Raw genomic sequence first — 22375 nt, 5'->3', positions numbered from 1 at the left:
ACACTATCATAACCATCTCGGACAAAATGCATTTTGAAAGAGACCTACAAAATTCTACGAACAATTTAGGAGCAGACAAGGGGATTCAAAAACAAGTCAACCACGTTGCAGAGTACCAACTGACCACCACTTGAGCTAATGGATCTGGATCTTGCTTTGAACATCCAATTTTTAAAAATATTTTGTAAGATGAGACTTACATGTAGATATTGAGGAACCAAAAAGAAGCATATCAAAGTACGTTTAAAATTTTAAGTTTTTTTTTTTTTGCATTCAGTACAAGAAAAAAAAGGAACATGAGAGATTCATGAAAATAAAACACTGATGAAAACAGTTTTCAGGCTATAAAGACATTTTAAACGCTGGAGAAAACCGTGTAGTTGTTGACTCAAGAAATGGTTGGCTTACTTAAACACAACATCACCATTTGACAATCTATGATCCCCCTCATCTACACAATGAGGCCAGGAAATTACTTCAGTCATAAAATGAAGGATGCAGATCTAAGTCTTGTAAGCCTCTACAGCAAAATGACATGTGTACACACCAGTTTCATTAGCCTTTGATGCAAAATGAAACGCGCAGATCTGAGTCTCATTACTATTTGTTGAAAGAACTGAGTTTCTTCAAGCCCATTACTTTTTCATATTATAATTTGTACAACATACCCTTACTATCACATGAACAGATGACCAAAAGTATGAAGAGTAAACATTGATCTGTCAAGAGTGTGTAGCTATTAAACATATTACTGTTGAAGCATCTTCTCAAAATGCTCAGGTGTTTATGAGACATTATGAGACAATTTGTATACGATGTATAATTCCATATTTGAGCTTCCAAAAGGTCTTTTGTTTATTTTGTTTTAATATAAGCGTTTTACGGCACTTGCAACACAGTTAGGTCATATAAGTGCCAAAGATTAGAATAACAAACACAAAAAGAAGAGGAAATAAGGGCAACATATGTTTGATTTATAAGAATAACCAACAAAAAGCAAATTTTTGCCTTTTCAGTGTAGGGAAATATATCATTTGGTGTCTTTTGTCAATGTTTTTATAGAATGTTTTGAAATTAATTTGAGGCCATATTTTTTATAACGAATAACTAAAATATCAGGGGGGAAAAAAAGCAATCAAATCAAAGTAAAGAAAAAAATTCATGGGCTTTGACAAAACATTGGAACAGCTTTCAACGAAACATTTTATCTGAGTACAGTTCATCCCTATCTGTCTCTTGATCATGAATATAAAGCTGACTTAATTTTCCACCAGTCCCAAATCAAGACCGAAATCTGTACCAACGCACTGGTTACTGTTCATCCCAATCCTTTTCATCACTTCTCGACCTATCATTGTCATGGAATATTCCAATAAAATCATAATCACTGTCTAATTCAAACGCTCCAAACAAATTCCTGTGAGCTGTGGGGTGAAATCCCGATGGTAGCAACAGCAGATGAGCCATTCTTCACACTGAGTGCACTCCAATGGAAGTCAACTGACAAGACTACAATGTTCATAATATGCATTCACTGGCCAAACAGAAAGTACACTTTCATTTTCTAGCAGAAGATCAATATACAATTTAGTTATCAAAAATTTTTCACAACAGAATTTACACATAACAACAATATTTCTGGAGGTTCAAAATGCTGGGCCAAAAAATCAATTTGTGAAAATAAAACAGTTTCCCTCAAAAGAAGAGATTTGTAAATATACATAGCGTACATATCAATATTGATTGCTATAACGAAAAAAACAACAACCTGTTATAATCTGTGGGCCAAAAAATTGACACCATATCAGAAGTAGGGCTAAAAAGGAAAGAACAGACAGCCATCAATATAATATGAATGGCTTTGTCTCCGACTAGATATTCAACTGAAATGCACCAAGACTATTGGCTGCTTTGTGGTAAGTTCTCCAAAAGTTATGAAGTGATTACAAGTTTTACTGTGACGGACTTATTGTACTTCAAACATTTCTAACATTCATTCATATCAAGCCAGCCAAGAAAATTATGCATTTTTAGATTAGAGAGAAAGTTAATCAAACTATAAATCTGAAGAGCAAGAAAGAAATTCTTGAGCAGGAATCAGCCATGAGTTTATCAGGGAACTGGCTCTTCAACACACATGAAGACGAGACAGAGCATCAGTAAACATAGATGGCACATTAGATTAATAAGAACATAACGAAGAATCTCAACCTTCAAATGAAATAGCAAAGCTTTCTTGAATTCCACAAAGCCAGTGTGATGGAAAGGAGCTTTCCTTGGGACGTGCAAAGTGAGAAAATTGTTACAATTGCTTTCTGTAACCTTCCCCATATCAAACATGAGTCATGAGACAAGAACTACAATAAATAAACCTAATTTTACAATGCAAGCAGACTCAGGATAACAAGATGGGAGACAGGACAGCATGAGAGTCTGTTCAATTTGTACGAAGAGCTATATGTCCCTTGGGGAAATGGGCACTCTTCTCAATGTGTTGTACTCAGAGAACTTATGAAAAGAAACTCCCAAGTTCTTTTAGTCCAAAAACGAGAGATGAAATATGCCAACCAAAAAGACATGCATACATGAAATAGTTCATAGGATTCTTTCAAAGACTATTTTGCAAACCGCCAGTTATCATACCCCTTCATATAAATGGCAACGGTCAAAGTATACTTTCATATTTATCAGGCAAACAAACATTACAGACCACCACACCACCTACAGCCACTTAATGATAATAATACTTCCTGACCTTCACAAAAAAAAAAATGTGACGGCAAATGATCGTAAATCTTTAATGATAGGATACAATTAAATAATTAAAAGGCAAGTTGCTTCTACCCTGATACTGATACATCCCAGAAAAAAAATAGAAACTTGAAATTCACTTTCCAGAGAAGGTACCAAACTTATAGTTTTTTTTATATGTAGGTGAAGACCCTAAATATACAGCAAGGCTACTGGTACAGATAAGTATTTCTCTAGGTTTTTTTTTTTTCTTTTTTGTAAAGTACAAAGAACAACGAAGTGTAATAATAATAAAAAATGGGTCAAAACGTAATAATACCATAAAATGATTGCATTGGTCATTTCAAACACACCAGTTTCCCTCAAAAGAAGAGACCTGTAAATATATATACAGTACACATAAATATTCATTTCCATTATGGAAGAAAAAAATCTGTACTGTCTTCAAAAACAATAGAAAAAAACCCCCCACACGTCATTGAAAATGTTTATATCAATCTACATCCAGCCCAGTCACAACACCATTCTCACTTCAAGGAGCACACAGGATACTGTGTCAATCAAACATACAAAACATAATTACCTTAGAAATGAAAATCGACATATGTGCATAATCACACTCATATGCAGAACACAATTCACAAATGGCAGGAGAAAGTCGCACACCATGTGACTCCATCAGGAAAAAAGGAAAGCAGATGTCGGCTCAAAGACACCAAGTCTTTTGTGATTACATGAAAGACAGAGCTCTGGCGAGCACGGGCGACTTGACTTGGACATCTTAGCTGCACAATACACAATTCCTTGAAGTGAACAAGCCTACCTTTACCTTGTCAGAACAAATGCACAATGGACGAGTTGGTGCAGCTCACTCAGCACAGTGTACTCGGGCATACAATGTTTGACATTTGTGCCAGTGTGTGCATCTCTTTAATGCCACCGGACTAGGATAATCATATGTGAGGGTCATGATTTGAATTCATTGATACTAAAGATTTTTAAAAAATGAGCTCATGGGTGTGAAAATAGCTTACAAATTCATCTGGTTTTATGATCTACTCTGTGGAAAAAAGCCCACCCCAACACTGTTCTGTAGTCATCCTATCTCTTCTGGGTCTGGGATGGAAAAAAAAGTTAATATAAATCAGTTCCGCAAAAATTTTGAGCAGAAACAATAAATTCAAAAAGACACTTATATGGAAATGCCCTTTAACATTTTACCAGACTGCAAGCATTTCTGGCACATTTGTCAAAAAAAACCCAAAAAACAAAAAACATTTATCTCCTCCCGCCCCATTTTCTTTTGATTTGATTTTATAAAGTCCTAACATGGCAATACAAAAAAAATATCTTCAGGAATCCTTTAATCTTGAAGAGGGCAATGAGACCAGAGCTTGACCACTGTCGCTAGTGTCAGGCTCTGACAGGGAGCTAGTAGCTGTGGGGTCATGACCTCCTCTGGCACACTCTCCGTCAGGGTCCTGCGCCACATGCTCTCTCTCACCGCCTGGCTCTGTGCCAATATTCACATAATCAATTCTCAAACACCCCAGGACGGAGTTCTCATCTGCTCCAGCCTCTAGCTGAAACAAGCTGTCCCCTTCGTCCTCCTCCTCCTCCCCTAAAGCTGCATCCAGCTGACTAGGACCTGGCATGTCAAGAGCTTCTTCATATGATGGTGGCATGTCACAACCTCCATCAAGTCCAATCTCAGAGACATCCCCTGTGCTTCTCCTCGTGGGAGCTGTGTTCGCCTGCAGCAACGGAATCGCAGCTGGTTCCTGTGACAACTGCGATGACGACTCACGAGACACTTTGGGGGAAGGTTTTGACATGACTGGAGACATGCTACTGCCTCCTCCTCTTGTGAATTTACTACTCGCGTTCTTTCTGGGGACCCTGTTTGATCTCGGGGAGTTCCGACTGACAGATGCCACAGAGTGGCTTGAAGGTACCCTGTCTGTGGTTCTAAACCGCTCAATGCGACCATCAGAGTGAACAAATGCTATCTCAGGACCAGTTGTGTGATGATTCCTCGGGGAGTGATGGTGATCATCTGAAAGAGACAAAAATATCTTTTTAATTCTTAAATGACATCAAGACAACAACAACAAAAAATGTAAGTAATTTATCAACCGCTATATGTGAGGCATCGTGCTGAGATCAGGAGCTCGCCTAAATAAATCAACAAAAGAAACCGGCATTGTCCTACCGGTTTGGGAATTTTGTCCGATTTTTAAAAAACGATTCAACACCTTTTAGGTCCACTTAAAAACATATTTCTATGTGGATTTTACTCTGAAAAGTTGATTAAAGACACAAAAGTGTAAACAGTCGGCATACTTTGGCGGCCATTTTCTCGTTACTTTTACGTCTGAAACCAAGCGACCCCACCACCTTCAATACCAAATATCTTGACTTCTATTCAAGATAGATGAATATTTTTTTTTTCATCAAAAGCAAGACAAAAGAACAGGCTATTAGATGATACAAATACTTCAATATGCCCAAAAATTGACGAGCGCCTGATTCCACCATGTCATGACACATATTGTCTACTATAAGTTTCATGTTTGGATCAATAAACTCATCTTTATCCTCACCTTGGGTGTGTGAGCAAGTGTGTTGAGCTTCTATATGTGTGTACTGTGTACATATATGTAAGGCTGTGTGATCTGTGTACATATATGTAGTGTGTGCATTTGTCCTGGTGTCATAATACAGTGAAAATTGCTTAAACCATATTCCATGGGACTACCGGATTTTCTACCGTTTAGAACAATGTCACCTCAATGTCTTCTTTTCTTCATCTTCAAGGACAGCTGGAAAAACTTCCTGCTCTGACCAATTTTTTAATTTTTTTAGTAGAGGGTTTTACGACGCTCGCAACTACATAAGGTCATATGAGCGCCAAGGGGTGGGTGTCAACAGAGAAGTCCTTACAGGGAATCAGACTTACTCTGCTCACCTTTCTAGCCTCAACAGCACAAGGTCTGCTTCGACTATCAAGGCACCCCGGAAAGAGCGGGTCACAAGAGTATGACAAACATACAAAAGAAGTAGAGGAAAATGACAAAAGTGAGGATTAGGAAAGAAAAAGCAGCAGTTCCCTGTTGCAGATCAGGCACAGTTATGAGCGTGACATGATGAATCAGCCTATTTACAATTCTACTGTGCTTGAACGAGAAATGTCCCCCCCTTTGAGAATGGCCTAAAGATACTACAGTCGTGGCATTGCCCCGGGGGTAGACCAATTTTTTTAAAATTTAAGAATAAATGAGCTAATGTCCATGAATGAATGATACACTTGCTGTATCCGGCTGCTAGTAGACAGAGGTTTACCAGTAAATCGCAGAGGTTCATAAACCACTGCTTATCTACACAGTCGCTGCTCATTTGTAATGTCATAAACGAGCAAATAAGCTGACGTCATGAAACACATCTGCCGTACAAGTGCTCATGTGTATGTGACCTAGCTTTGAAGTGAAGACAATCAGTCATGACCCACTGAAGATCACCCAATAGATGAACACTCGATAACCTAGTATCACTGTGTAGTGTGTGTAAGCCTATTATTAAACATAGGCAAACAGGACGCTATGAATACACTGGCAACACCTCTCTCTGGCCTGCAATTGACACCTATGTGTTCTCATGTCTCTTTCTTCAGCTTCGCTTTCCTGAAGCGAGTAAGACTTAATGATTTGTGTTTCTTGAGGAGTTGCAAATGAAGCAACAATAAATAATAAATGGAGATTTAGTTTCTTTCGGTTTACACACTGATTAAAAGTGTTCCCTTTAAGCAGACTCCGCTGTATCTTGAGCAGCAAGAAGCTTGTAAAAGTACTCGGTTAGTTTCTTCAAACAGAAGGCCAACAAAGTTCCTCTTATTTCCAGTCATTATTCATGGTCAATACTTTAGTCCTCACCCTGAGACTCCCGGTTGCCCGGCTCAACATAGACCAGGTCAGGCTCCCGATCGGCAGTGTGCTCCTGGGAGTTGTACAGACTGATGGCACGTGTCATGGCCTCCTCCGAGCGCTGCTCTCGCCACCGGTAGCTCAGTCGCATCATGTACTTGAACAGCAGACAGGTGGCAGTCAGCACCACCACGGCCAGGACAAAACCTACAATGACGACCACGTGTAGGGCTGGCCCAGTGGAAGGAAGCGATTCTGAGGGAAAAATTGAAATTGTATAGGTTTAACGCCCTTTGCAACACTGTAAGTTTATTCAAATGGCAAAACCTCCAAATTTAACGTCAATTTACCAACAGGACCAAGACAAATGAGAAAATTCAAGTAAAGTGCATTTCCCAAGTTAACAACATCTAAATTAGCTGAGCCTCAAACCTGAGAACCCTTAATCTCACGACTACGAGTCAAGTAGCCTAACCAATAGATTGTTTTAGTAAGCTTTTTATCGCACTTGTAACATAATTAGGTCATATAAGTGCCTAAGATTTGAAGTGTTACAAGAGAGTAACAAACACAAAAAAGGAGGAGAAATAAGGATGACAGATGCCTGATAGGAAAAAAGGAGTAAACAACAACAAACCACTGCCAACTACCAATTCAATCCGCAGATAACTTTTTTCAACAATATAGAATACATTCAATCCCTCCAAACAGAGACATGCATCAAAACCCCACCTGCCATTGAGACATTGAGATGGAAGTTGTAGTTCTCCCGATAGACGTCCGCCCTGGTTAGCCGCACCAAAACGTAGTGCTTGGGTCTCGCATACAGAAACTTGGGGCTCATTGTGTTGCACTGGGACATGTACTGGAAGCAAAACAAAAAACAAAAAAACAAATAAATGAAACAATAGAATCTAATACCACAGCAAGCAGCTTGCTGCCTCTATGAAAGGAAAACTTGATTTCTAGTTTTTAGGATGAATGAGAGCGGAATCTGCAAATTCAGTCCTCGGAAATTATATCCGGAGTAGAAACATCATTACTATTTAAATCTAAAGACGCTATAGACAACTCTTTTTGAAGAGTCTATAAAAATCTTCCCTATATATTTTTCTCCTTTCTAATACCTCAGGATAAGGGAACTCTTTCAAATATACTACTGTGTAATATAGAGGGTAAACATGTTTGTAGCAAAATCAGCACATCAATCTTCATCTTAAAGAATGAAAAAACGCCTTTTCAAAGAAGCTCAAATATCTAAGAAAAGATATAAAGACTACACAAACACAAGGGACTTTAAAAGCTGAAAAAAAAAGAAAAAAAAAAGAAAAGAAAAATCCAACATGAAGGGATCTTATGGCAGTAGTATGTGATATGAACAGCAGGGTTGCCCACATACCAGCATGTTTTCGTAATCAACAGACAGAAAATTAGTAAACTGATTTAAAAATGTGTAATATGGCCATAATGTTGTTACGTTGTTATCGATCCAGATATGGCCATGAAAAATCAACTTCAATGGGATGTCAAGGACAGGGATTGTAGTCTAGTATAGTAAGAATGCAGCGTATACAAGGGGGTGATGATACAAAGGGCCAGAGTTTTCTGACACCTTGTCAATCTAATGTTTGCCTTACTCCTGGCTTTAGCACTTCTAAAGCGTAATTTTTTTGCTAAGGGTAAAGTGTCACTGAGAAACTACAAGGACTCCGCAGGAAAACGGTGTTAATACTGTTAAAGTTAAACAGCTACACGTGACACAGTGCCGTAGACTGTCCGGGTCTGGTAGTTTTTCTATTTTTCTTCCCCTATACACCAGAAATGTTGGCAGAGGGTTGGGGTAACTAAATTTCTTTTTAAAATCGGAATCAGGGGTATGTTTAGTTTTAGTAAGTGTGGTATGGCACTTGCAACACAATAAGGTCATATATAAGTGCCGAAGATTAGAGGTGATACAAGAGAGTAACAAACACAGAAAAGAAGGAGGGGAGGTAAAGACGATAGACGTTTGATAGGAATGAAGAAGCCAACCCCTCCAGAGCATCTGCCAACCACCCACAATCTGGGGTACTAAGATCGTATTTTAAGAAAATTGAATAAAAATCGTAACGATTCTGCTTATTTTGTAATGGTGGCCTGCCCTGGAACAGTAGATGAAAGAATTGTGAGACAGCAAACTATGAGGAAATGTTCATGCTAAACTTCATCCCAGAAAACAGAGACATGAGGATGTGCATGCGTCAATTGTGGGCAGAGAGAAACGTTGCCCAATGTATTGTCTGCCTATGTTTATTAGTCAAATCAATTGACATATGTACTGTGTAAAGGCCTATTGACACAAAGAATGTGAGTATGCATCTGTCCTTGACCTTCGGTTGGTCATGGTCTAACGTAGCTATGAAAGTTGTTCACATGGGCCCTGCACATGGGCATGTGACAACACGAGGTGTGTTTCATGCCAACACAGGCATTGGGCTTTCTATGAAAAAAATACCCATCAATCTTGAATAGAATTCAAGATATTTACAACTGAGGGAGATAGGGTCCCCTGGTTTCAAAGGTACAATTTGCGAGAAAATGGCCACCAAAGCTAGGTGACTTCCAAAGCTTAGGAGATCTGGGAAACTGCAAATTTACATCTTTTGAGCCTGCAGTCAACGATTTTCAGTAAAACCCACACAGGAATGTGTTTTGGACATATAAGGTGTTGAGCCAAAAAACAAGTCTGATAAAAATTGCCAAACCAGAAGAGAAATGCTGATTTCTTCAATTGCTTTATGTTAATGAGCACTTGATTTCACCCCAATGTCTCACACATATATACATAGTATACAGATAAGCACACAACATAAATCATTCAATTAAAAACTTTATGTAGGAAGTCTGAACACTCACAATCTCGTGATTTGTCTTGGAGGTGGTGAAGTCCCCTGTCTGCGACTCGTTGATCTGCAGCTTCACACCGCAGTCATGGATGAAAAGAAAGTTGAAATACAGCACAAGCCTCGCATTTTCTTTCCTAGAGGCCAGACCAAAGACAAACTGGCAGTCCTTGGCTCTCCGACGGTTGGAGCTGCTGCTCTTGCCTGTGATGATGGCACTTGTATTCTCAGAGATCCACAGCACTTTCTTGGCATTGTTCAGACACCAGTCGCTGTTGCCCAGTGACCCTGCAAGCATTGACTTTTTAGCTTATTTTGTCATTTGTTGTCTGAACTTAGTTACAGAGACTCATTGCAGGACAAAAATAAAATGACATAGCTCAGCGCAAGGAAAAGTGAAAGACAAACAGTAGCACAGGAAAAAAGTGGAACCACTGTGGCACACTTCTCTATATACAGAGAAAAAAGTCATGAAATAGAACTGCACTCAAACTTCGATAGAACAAGAGAAAAAGCATACCGGCTTTCTGTTCTTTAGTCCGAGTTTTATGCCCTGATCGACCAAACAGGTAACTTCACAATAAGAGCGCTTAGCCCGTTGGAGACAATTTGAATAGTGAAGGTCAGAGGGAAGACAGAGAAAACATACCAAAGTAAACATCACATGAATACAAATGAGTACGATACAAATGCTTCCCCATGCTATTTCACAAAATACAGGGTGGCATCTTCTGCCCATGTGCAGTGGGTCTCTACAATGTTCAGCATAAGCCTCTGTTGTTAAGAAAAACATTTTTCCTCCAAATCAACACAACTCATATTATTTCGGCTTTTTCTACTTTGCCTGGACAAGGCTACCAGGCTGTATGAGATAAATCCAAGTGCACCCCCCCCCCCCCTCTTCTGAATGTCTTAAAAAAACACCACGAGGTGGGAATTCTCGCATATTTTGTGAGAAGGGCAAGTTTGTTTTGAGTACAGAGAAGCACATCAACATAACAATGGCTATTATTATTAACAGTGGCGTCGGTGGCCTAGTGGTTAGGCTCTCGGACTCGCAACCGTAAGGTCGTGGGTTCGAATCCCGTCAAGGGCCCGACGTTGTGTCCTTGGGAAAGGCACTTTACACGAATTTTCCTCACTTCACCCAGGTGGGAATGGGTACCCGGCTATAGACAGCGAAAGATCTTGTCAGTTTGTTAGTGTTTGAGCGCTTAATCGGCTGCTTGCACTGTATGCTTCCCGGGAAGCTGAGAATGTTTCGGAGTGTTCTATGGTCTGCTGGGGTAATAATATAGTGTAAAGCGCATAGAGCCTGCTGCTGAGCGGGGATATGCGCTATACAAATGCTATCTATTATCTATTATTATTATTATTATTATTAAGTGCAGGGAAAAAGCAAGAAGGACAATCAGAAATAACGGAGAGAAACAAAAGAGGCAGGATCTACTTGAGTCACACCCTCAACACACCCACTGAGCAATTTGGAATTTGGTGGACCCAGTAGGCTGGAGACAAGCACACTAACAGTCATGCACCATTCATGCAAAGGAAACCATACTCTATTATGGGCAAAACATACGTACATTGGGCAGAGGGTGAACATGTTAGCAGCAAATCTTCACATGGGTTTTGACATTTAGGAATGAATGAACACTTTTTCTCTAGTTTCTTTTGTTTAACACTTTCACTTCCTACTATACCACACGAGTATGTATGGATACTGAAGACTAATAAGAATTAAGGCCCCTGAGCTTAAATGGCCAAAACCAGGGTTGCTGATTTTTTAAATTTAAATCAAGATTTTTAAAATTTTAATCTGATTTTTTGGATTTTTTGGATTTTTAAAAAAATGTCGACACAGTTTGGGATTTTTGGTTGCTAAAAGTATGTTTTTTTAATGCAAAATGCATTGTCTTTATTTTAACAAATGATTAATTTATATATATATATATATATATATATATATATATATATATATATATATATATATATATATATATATATATATATATATATATATATATATATATATATATATATATATATCAGTGAATTATGACCAGACAAAAAATATATATATATATATATAAAAGGAAGGGGGGGGGGGGGGGGAGGGGTAATTATGCATAGATAAACTTGCATTTTATTACAGTGTGTGTGTGTGTGCGCGCGATTGTGTTTGTCTAAAAAGAAAAAGAAAATGTTAATTTCAATAATGAAAAAAAAAGTAAATTGAATACTGTATTATTTTACAGAAACAGGGGGGAAAGCAGACTTTTAAGCATGATTATATTAGTCTACTAAACCTTATATACTGTTTTATAAAACCAAGGAAAGGAATTCTGAATGTTTAAAGATGTAGAAACAGAATACATTTTTTAAAGTGATTTAAATCACTGAGTTTTATTTTTAAAATCAAGTTGATTTAAATTTTTTAAAATCAACTGATTTAAATCGACCTGATTTAAATCAACCCAACCCTGATTTCAATTATGAAAAAAAAGTCAATTGAATACTGTATTATTTTACAGTGACAGGGGGGGAAGCAGACTTTTAAGCATGATTATATTAGTCTGCTAAACGGTAACCTTATATCTGTTTAACAAAACCAAGGAAAGAAATTCTGAATGTTCAAATATGTAAAAACTGAATACATTTTTTAAAAAGTGATGTAAATCACTGATTTTTATTTCAAAAATCAAGTTGATTAAAATAAAAATAAAAAATCAACTGATTTAAATCAACCCAGCTCTGATTTCAATTATGGGGAAAAAAGTAAATTGAATACTGTATTTATTTTACAGTGAAAGGAGGGAAAGCAGACTTGTCAACATGATTATATTAATCTACTTAACCTTATATCAATCTACTTAACCTTATATCTGTTTTATGAAACCAAGGAAAGGAATTCTGAATGTTAAAATATGTAAAAACTGAATAAAAATAAATTTTAAAAAAAGTGATTTAAATCACTGATTTTTATTTTAAAAATCAAGTTGATTTAAATTTAAAAAATCAACTGATTTAAATCAACCCAACCCTGGCCAAAACATCTTGGTCATCACTAATATCTGTCAAACAGAGAGTTCCTCTTGTATAACAACTATCCCAGGCCCCTACCCCATGTCTAGTCATGATAGTTCCCTTAAAAATACCAGCAATATGTGCGTTTTCCTTGCTTGCTCCAGCTGTACTAAAACAGCAGTCTTAATACAACACATTAACACAATACAGCAATCTTTGTACAGTATATCTCTAACACAATAAGACAGCAAACCAGTCTTTGTACAACACATCAACAGTGTCTTTTCTACTGCACATCACCACATCATTTTTTGTATACGGTACATTCAAACAAGACAGCAGACTTGGTCCAGCACATAAACACAGTAGTCTTTTTACAGTACATCAACACAGCTGTTTTTGTGGTGCACTGAGAAAGGGCAAGAAAACATACAGATAGACAAAACATAGGAAAGGAGGAGGACCAGGTAAGAACCGTGGCCACTGCCCCCCCCTCCCCATTTAGCCTCAGAACAACAGGAAATGGAAGTTATATATGTAACTTCACTTGATAAGCATCGTCTTTTGGTGACTATAATTATACATAATGCCAACACAGTGATTCAGGCCAAGAGCACATAAAGACAGCATTCAGCGTTCAAGCTGCTACAACCTTAGACGGAGACTTGATGAGACAAAAAAAAAAAAAAAGAAAAAAACACCTATCCTAGCCCTGGCTAAATGCTCAAGTGGTATACACTTGCACTACGTAGATACTTACTAGTTATGTGCAATTGCCTGGCAGCTCCCATCACGCAAAAGATGGATAGAATCAGTGACACAGCTGGCACTTTTACTCCGCCCCATCTCGAACCCATCCTAAAACAGCACAAGACTTTGCGTCAACAGCAAGCAAACAGACAGGCAAAATTTAATCTTCTGATCCCTATCTATTACTTGATGAGATCAGAATCCATGTAAAAGAACAAAAATTGCACATAATGTTAATTCAATAGCTGACATAACTTTCTTAAACATTTGGAAAAGAAGAAATAAATCCCTTGGTATTGCAAAACTGCTCTGATAGGGATGATCTATCTTACTATCTGTCAAAACTAAAGGCAGGTCTTTCACATGACGGTGTACATTATGAATGCAGCTCAAATTTCACTGAAACTCACATCATTACCTTCTGATTTAATACCAATAGGTAATGCAATACACCAGTCTGAATTCAAAAGCACTCAATTGTTGCACTGTAAAACAACATGACAACATTATATTTCAGCACTCATCTCTACACTAGCATCAGTATTCTGTTATTTTTTAAAGAGATACAATTCAGCCTCTATGCATTCAAAGTTCCAATACACCGTGTCTGTCAGGCTCTAGCCTACCCTGCTGGTTAGTGCAAGCAGCATGCAGGACTCAAGGCACGAAGGGAAGCCTTTTCTCTTACCGCGTTTGTAGCTTGGCCATAAGCACCCAAGCGTTCTTAACAAATTACAAACTGCTCATTACTGACAAAAGCTGACATTATATGCAAAGTGAACACAGAATCAGCCTCACGTGTCCTTGCCCCCTGTCCCGACATTTCACGGATGAATGTTAGGCCTTTTTTAAAAGTTTTTTTTTTCCATTTAATAAAACACCAATCATAATCGATATGAATTACAAAACAGCAGTTTGATGATAGCTTTCCTGATGTTCCTTCACCTGATGTTCCATCCATAGACATAATTACCTTTTGATGTTTGATGTTGACACTCTAAACGTTTTCACAAAGAATAAATCTCATCATACAGAAAAAAGTTGAACCATCAGACACCAAAAAAGAGCAATTTTCATAAGTGAATAAGAAGGCACTATTCGAGAAATTTTGTTACCTTACTCAATATACCCACTTTTTTTTACAGTTTAAAAGACAAAGCCATCTCACATGCAGGACGCAGGGCTGTTGTGGGTCATTGCCAGTCTTCGTGCGCTGAGGAGGAATCTTGGAAAGAAAAAGTCCTAGAGCTAGAAGAACATCTAACATGGCCTTTAAGACAACTGTTTCCCTCACCATTTTTCCAGGCAATCTTTTAAAAAAATTGTGGAGACTCGCACAAGAATTCGATAACTCAGTAGCCTGCTTTCACGACCATTGGCCAATAAAGACATGTGAACTGTTGGAGCCATGACTAGCCTTATTCTTTATCGATGTAAAGTGCATAGATGAACCAGACATTTTGAGAAAGACTTGCTAGGACATCATATTATAAACACAATCTCAAAAGCGCAAGTCCAAGCAAGGGGAGAAACCATGATGCAAACTCTACTAGTCATCTGCAACAAGATCTGGCAGTCATAAGGCAGAACACCATTGTCAATTAAACTTGAGTTACAGAGACAGAGAACTTCACTATAAGAACCGGAAGCAAAGGCTGACTCAGTGAGATGAAGAACTGGATAGATATGGGCCCACTCTGTTTCCCCCACTCTTTCTGTCCAGTTTCGGACGCCTGTGTCACATGCATAGTAAAAATAATTATTCAAAATAATACTGATAGATCCAAGAGGTAATTGCAAAACAAAATAATGAAGGACAAAAAAAAATCACAAGGATTATTAGGACAAAGCAGCCAACATAACTAACAGCGGAAGGAAGGCGAAAATAGGAACTGGTCTACCTCTTTCCTTCGCTGACAACTTTGCTCACTGAAAAATTAAAGCTTCTTGTTTAAATCAAATGCCGTATATAGAGATATTATCTAAAAAAAACTGTGCACTACTTGCACAAATTGAGAAGTGAGGAACTCCTCTGCAATAACATGTGAAAAGCTTTCCCACAGTAGGCATTTATAATTAACAACACTTCTATTTTGAGACAGCATCACTGAGTTATGAAGGAAGACAAATTCCAAACATACACGTATTAGTTATTAGGTCTTCTGTACTGTCATGTACACTAACATCGAGAAAATCTTTTAATACTTAAGCTATTCATACTTTGGGCAAAACACACATACAATTTTGTATCTGCGATGGCCATAAATAATGGTCTTTAAGATTTTTCAAAAGTAAATTTAACAAATAGTTGAATGTGTTCAAACAGATCAAAGGCTAACATAACACTAATATAGTTTTAAATAGAAGCAGAAATGACAAAGCCAATTTATCAATTTGGTATCAAATTTGGCTTTCTTGGCCAGAAGAAGAAGATGTCATAATCATGCCTTCCCCTGAGTACTGATAGCACAGTCTAATAACTTCTGAGCTATTAAATTCTCCCCCTTACTTTTTGACCTCAACCAATTTGATTGACAGCTTTAAACCAGGTCTTGTTACTGATTATGAGAGTGGCTTAGAATAAATGTTACCAATTCCTATAATTAATCTGTGATTATTCAATTAGACACTTCGCCCCTGACAAGACCACCAGCGTCGTCAATTTCAAGACCAGCAAATGGGAGTGGTTCAAAACAATGGTTGAAGTAATGCCCGGTTCGTATATATATCTTCTTTTGATAGATGCAGTCAGGGGCAGCTAGCTAGATTTTCCTTCATGGAGAAGAATCTACCATTTTGGCACAATATGATAAAAATCCAATCAAATTGGTTTATTTCTAGATCATCCATCTGATACTGATGAAAACAGCCAGCCAGAAGGCTATTATAACACATTGCAGAGTCAGATCTTTTGTTAGCCGTGGGTTTTGAATTGAGTAGGCTCTGACGGACATACGAATCAAATTTGATAAAGTAAAGCAGATGTCAATTTGACAGAGTGTGCATTGGAGTTGCTATTGATACAAGCAGAGCTGGTTGTAACGGAGTACAAGTACTCCGGTACTTGTACTTGCGTTACAATTGTCGGTACTTTTACTGCACTATGGTACATTTTTGAGAACCAGTACTTTTTCTCTACTCCGATACTTTTTATAAAAGTATTTTTGAGTATTTTTAAAGTACATTTTGAGAACTTTTGAAGCTTAATGAAAGAGTAAGTGCCGGCATTTCTGATAATAATTTACGGAATAAACACCCAGGCGGGCACAGCCGATCAACCAAGAGTTAAAAGTTGAGATCAAAGAACAGCCTGCCGCGTTAAAGATCAGCCACTCTCGTGAATGTGATCTCACAAGCGTTGTAAAACTCCATGAAACGGTACAATGTTTGTCGTGTGAACTGACTGATGCGTTTCTTTTCCCCAAACATCGCACTCGCATCTGAGCTCGCCACCTAAACGTACATCACTCCCTGAGTGGGTAGGGCTCCAGGCAGGATCACACCGAAGAGTGAACTCTTCCCTGAAAATTGAAGGCAGTTTTTCTCTAATCCCAAATTTGCGAGACAGCCTGAAGTTTAATTGGTGTGGTCACACCGTAATGGTGCGTAGCGACAAAGGGGGGGGGGGGGGGGCTCAATCAGAGATGAAAGGCTAAATTTTTTAGACAGGTAAAGGGGAGGGGCAACTGGATAAACGTAGACAAAGATCTCAGGATTCACGATAAGCTAATGAGTGAATGGCATGCCTCATGCCACGGTGATTGGTCATCAAGGTTGACCACTCTTTGCTCGCCATACGTCATAAACCCACCCAAGGGTCACGTCAGTTCATGGGTCACTGTAGATTCTTCCTTGGCTTCATCAGCTAAGATCCCGTATTTCCCTTGCTCCTGAGCACTGGGATCTTAACACTACTTTGCCGTCACATCTCGCCGATCAGCGTTGTTTACTACCCAGTTTCTTTGGATTTTCCCCAAAATGCCTTTGCCTTTGATGGCAGGGGTTTTTACAATAGGAGCCTTGTGATGGCAAAGTGTTAAGCGGAGACTATTGTAGTAGAGAATCTTTGGTTACACTACACTTACAAGACTCTAGGAAACTACATTAATTTTTGTTTACCGTGGGCACCGTGGACTAAATAGTGTGACCAAAATCTGTCTTACCACTATTATCAATTGAAACTGAGACTGAGTTCTCAATTTTTTAGGCTACCTAAATTTCTTTTTAACTTTTTTTGGGGGTGGTTTTTGCTTAAGGCTACATTGATTCCTTGAGGATTTGTTAATGAAGAATTCAATGCCATTTTCCATTTCTTTGCTGGCCATTTTCATCAATGTTATGTTTTCTTAAGAGCAACTTTGTCGCTACATTTTAGAATTTGGATACTTTTTCTGTAGAGCTTTCCAACTTTTTGAACTGACTTACATTTGATCATATTGTCTTGCACAAACAAGTTCAATTCATAATATCACTTACTCACTAGTTGCGTCTGTTTGTTTGGGGATTTTTTCAATTTCACGGACCATTTCCACCTACGTTCAGTGCGTATTCAAATGCTTTGTATACTGTTTACATTTTTTTTGCAATAAATGGCCTAATTTGTCAAATATACTGGATATGTTATTATATATGATGTTTTGCATTAGCACTGAAGTGTTTTAGCATATTAGCAGAAAGTACTCAAAATGTACTCTTAAGTACTTTTTAAAAAAGTAACAGTACTCAAGTACATTTTACAGGAAAGTACTTTTACAGTACACTTAAGTACATATTTTAGATTGTACTTAAATTTGTACTTAAGAACCTTTTCAAAAGTACTTTTTTGGTTTTTTTTTGTTTTTGTAAAGAGTTTTACGGCGCTCACAACTGCATAGGTCATATGAGCGCGCGGGACACACCTAATATTTTCAGTTGGTAGGACATTTGGAATTTTGCCCGGGTGGCGGCCAAAGCCTACTCTTATCGATTTTAGATCACCAAGGGATCTTTAACGTGCGCAACTTGCACACGGGCCTTCCGAGATTTTTCGCCCTTGTCCGTGAAGGCTAGGTGTAGATCTTTCCTACCAGAAGATCAGGGGTGTGGCAGAAAGACAGCAGTAAGGAGGAGCCAAGGAGTAGCAGTAGAAAGGCTGCAGAAAGAGTCAGGAGCCCAGAGGAGGGGGCAAAGGAGGTGAGGGGGTGGGGGCAGAAAGTGGAATTGAAAGCAGACAACAGAATATTGCTAGAGAGCTGGAAAGGAGGTGAAAGGAGACAATTTTAGAGAAGAAAATTTTTCGGTCGCTACCCGGATTCGAACCCGGGACCTTTGAATGAGAGGTCAACACCTTAACCTCTAGGCCACGAGAGCCCCCAAAAGTACTTTAACAGCTCTGGATACAAGACCCTCAACAATGTAAAATGAGCAATGTGCACTGAGTGTACAACTTTTTGTTCTCATTGACTCTGCAATATATTTTTTTTCTGAAAGATTCATGGTTGATGCACCAAGGGACCATGTAAAGGAACACTGAGCATCGGAGGCAACGACAATCACTAACTTGTGTTTAGAAAGCCGACACTGAGGTGCAAGCAGGGAAAGACGAAATCACTATTTGGCAGACAGTGTTGACAAGACCAGAACAACCCTCTGCATGAAGATCAGTCTTTCATTGCCTAAAAGGAGGGGCACAAGGGAACACCCTTCTCTCTTTTTCTTTTTAAAATCTAATCTTTCCATCCCTGACACATTTAAACAATTTTTTTTTTTTTTACAGACTCCAAAATGTTGTGTACAAATTTGAAACACAGAACTTCAATGTGGAGGAAAATATTTACAAAAATAGTTAATTTTTTTTGGGTCACCCTGTAGGCTTATTTAAAATTTAGCTCTAGGCTAAGAGTCGATGTGCCCGACTACGGCGGTGACCCCAGCGCGGCAGTTGGTCTAGTTTCGGCAATTTTTCACTTTTGTTTTTGTAAATTTAAAACTGCAGTGATGTCCCTTACCCTGTTACGTTTCTTTCTTTCCGGATCCATTGCGAACACGTGGCAATTTCGAACCAGGAAGTTGAAATTTTGTCGTCGTACCAATTTTGACTTCCTTTTATGAGTTTTCAGGCGTGTTCGCACTTTTTATCACATATTCGAAGAGTGTTTACTTAATGATGTTTATTGTTACTTATTTGGTGGATAAATGGCTAAAAATGATTTTGCAACATGACGTGTTGCGATTCGTGCATTTTTCAAGTATTGAGAGAAAATGCTGCGGTAAGGGCGCTATGACAAATACTTTTTACCGCAGCACAGCGCAGCAGTAGCACGGCGCTGCCGCGCTGGGTTTAGGGGTCAAGAGAGTGAGAAAGAAAGAGAGAGGGGGAGAGAAGTGCACAACACTGTTTCAGTCAGTTTGCTGATGTTGCTGTATTCATTTGAGTGTGTGTGTGTGTGTAATGTTTGTGTGAGTGTGGGGGTGTACATGTGCATGTGTGTGTGTTTGAGAGAGAGAGACAGAGAAAGAGAGAGAGGGAGAGAGAGAGAGAGAGGGGGAGAGAGGGAGAGAGAGGGGGAGAGAGGGAGAGAGAGAGAGAGAGAGAGAGAGAGAGAGAGAGAGACAGACAGACAGACAGACAGACAGACAGACAGACAGACAGACAGACAGACAGACAAACAGACAGACAGAAATAATATGCCTAACATTGATGTTTTATAGAAAACCAGTCACCATTTGTTATGAGTTTTTTTATTGGTGTTGCTGTATTCATTTGTGAATGTGTGCATGCGTTTGTAAATGTGTGTGTCTGCGTGTGTGTAAGAGAGAGAGAGAGAGAGAGAGAGAGAAAAGGAGAGAAAGAGAGAGTGAGAAAGAGAGAGAGTGACCTTTTACTGCCTCATCTTTATAATTTGTATTTGTCTTTTGAACAATAAATGCTTTCATTATATTTTCAAAATGAGTGGTCATTCTGAATGCATGAACAAATGGAATGAAAACAATGAAAAACAAATAAAGTGTAAGCAAGTAATGCAAGTTTCCCTCTGTATTATCAAAGAACCATAGCATGGAATGCCGCACACTGGGCAGGCAAAATGACGCGGTGAGGGCATAATTGTCGCGCACCGTAAAAAAATAAGACGACGCAGTCACGGATTTGTCGCACTGCGGGCAATCGAGAGGCATTGCGATTCGATCTGCTCCCGGCATACAAATCAAGGGAGATCACTGCAATAACACCAAAGTGAGAAAAATGAGCCCGTCATGTGACCACACACGCCTCTATTCATGTTTTCTTCACGCACAAGAGTCACAGCCACTCGACCTCATTATATACTGCCGCGGTCTGGCACATCGACTTTAGTTCTACTTCCTAAATCTAGTTCCACAAAAAAATAATGGACACAACTGGCATTCTAGTCCAAAACATAATATACAAAGTGACTATTTCTCAGAACGCTCGGGAAAATTTAACTTGATCTCTATTTCTCTGAACGGTTTCCGTTCTCGAGATTTTTCGGTTATTAGTGAGATTTAGGCGTCATTTTTAAATGTCTGAATATTCAGATACTATAGTTGTTGTGGCAACGTTCCCGGACTATACTTCATTTGAATATGCCTTCAAAAGGTACTGCCAGAAAACAAGAGCTCGACCTTGGCAGTTTACCTATTTTGCATTTAGTCACACCTGAAGCAAAAACTAAAATCCTTTAAAATGTAAACCCCTAAATAATGAAATCCCTTCATGCTCTCCCCCCCAACCCCACACCCACACATGGAGATAATGAGAGCACACTACACCGGCTTCTGATTGGCTGTATATATAGAGAGAATATATTTGGTAATATAATTACTAGGTCCCTATGACCTTAGGCCTAGTGGAATGAAGTTGGAAATCTAGGTAACCATTGAGTATTGAGCGAGCGAGTGTCTGCTGGTGATCTCTATTCTAGAGCTGGGGCCGTCAGGCAAAGATCAGTACAGATAAAAACTGCAGTAGTTCACTAGTTTCTACCCACTGTGTCAACTATAGGCACTATAGGACATTTGTTCTAGTGCCTCGTAATCAAGTCATTGTACAATAGATATACTACAGTCTAAATGACTCTAGATCTAGATCTAGTTATACATTTTGGTAGTGTCAATTGCCACCGAGTGACGCAGTGGCAATTGACAAAAATGGACAGCAGCGTCAATTGCCAACGAGTAAATTGGAGCTCTTTTGCGTTGGTGAGTAAATCTAGCCTATTGTGCTCGACGCTCGAATGCTCGGTGTTGTGCGTTCGCCTCTCTGTCCCTCTGTGTGTGTGTGTGTGTGTGTGAGTGTGTTTGTGTCTTTTCCTGACCCCCGTCCCCCGGATTTATGTTCCCTGATATAAAATGAATTTCTGCTTGATTTGTGTGCGTTTGTGACCTTCTACTTCTAGAATAGCCTGTGTTGGTTCTACACCGAAGTGTAGGCTAAGGCTACCCTAGATCTAGGCCTACGTCTCATTGAAAACACGCCAAGTTGGTACTGTAGCTCTAGACTAGATTCTAGATGCTTGTCCAATGAAATTAGATCCCTAGTAGAGAATAAATTGACCCATTTGATTAGACACACATTATGAATAGAAAGCTAAAGATAGTGTTGTTTTCAGACTTGACACCGCTTCACTCGGTGGCAATTGACGTTGCTGTCAATTATTGTCAATTGCCACCGCTTCACTCGGTGGCAATTGACGCTACCATACATTTAAGCCGATCAGAAGCCGGTGTAGGCTATCGTCCTCATGACGTTGTTTCATTGAATATTTTAGCCAATCAGAAGCCAGTGTAGTGTGCTCTCGTTAGCCCCATCTTTATGATCTAGAGTTCAAGTTTATTTTCCCAAGCGTTCGGAGAAATAGAGCCGGCCATCAATATATGGACCAAGGCCAAGGCTACATGAGAGTATGAGAGTGATCATGATTAGGTTTCAAAATTCAGCATCTCATCAAATCAAAACAAAACAAAATAGGGGCTGGATTGTACTTTACCGGACCATCCGTCTCGGCCCGTGATTACTACGCACGCCTAGCCTAACTACGCACTCAT

General features: G+C 38.9%; 1 protein-coding gene across 3 annotated transcripts in view; it reads right to left on the bottom strand.

Annotated features, from left to right (window-relative positions):
- Window positions 1-256: 256 nt before the first annotated feature.
- Window positions 257-22375, bottom strand: part of LOC101852367 — a 23604-nt gene continuing 1485 nt past the window's right edge. Inside the window, exons 2-7 of one of the 3 annotated variants that reach the window (XM_005089245.3) lie at window positions 14499-14555; window positions 13341-13438; window positions 9567-9841; window positions 7404-7536; window positions 6681-6926; window positions 257-4807 (exon numbers count right to left, since the gene is read on the bottom strand). In XM_005089245.3, coding sequence (XP_005089302.1) covers window positions 4104-4807; window positions 6681-6926; window positions 7404-7536; window positions 9567-9841; window positions 13341-13438; window positions 14499-14527 — 1485 coding nt within the window. In that variant the 5' untranslated portion in view covers window positions 14528-14555 and the 3' untranslated portion in view covers window positions 257-4103. Of the gene's footprint in view, window positions 4808-6680; window positions 6927-7403; window positions 7537-9566; window positions 9842-13340; window positions 13439-14463; window positions 14556-22375 lie in introns of those variants that run through there. The other 2 variants (XM_013079856.2, XM_005089246.3) reach the window with 2 other exon arrangements.

The sequence above is a fragment of the Aplysia californica genome, unplaced genomic scaffold (assembly GCF_000002075.1).
Source record: "Aplysia californica isolate F4 #8 unplaced genomic scaffold, AplCal3.0 scaffold00004, whole genome shotgun sequence".
NCBI classification, from domain to species: Eukaryota; Metazoa; Mollusca; class Gastropoda; order Aplysiida; family Aplysiidae; genus Aplysia; species Aplysia californica.
The sequence above is the reverse complement of the archived record's forward strand: the minus strand, read 5'-3'. Positions and strand labels throughout refer to the sequence as shown.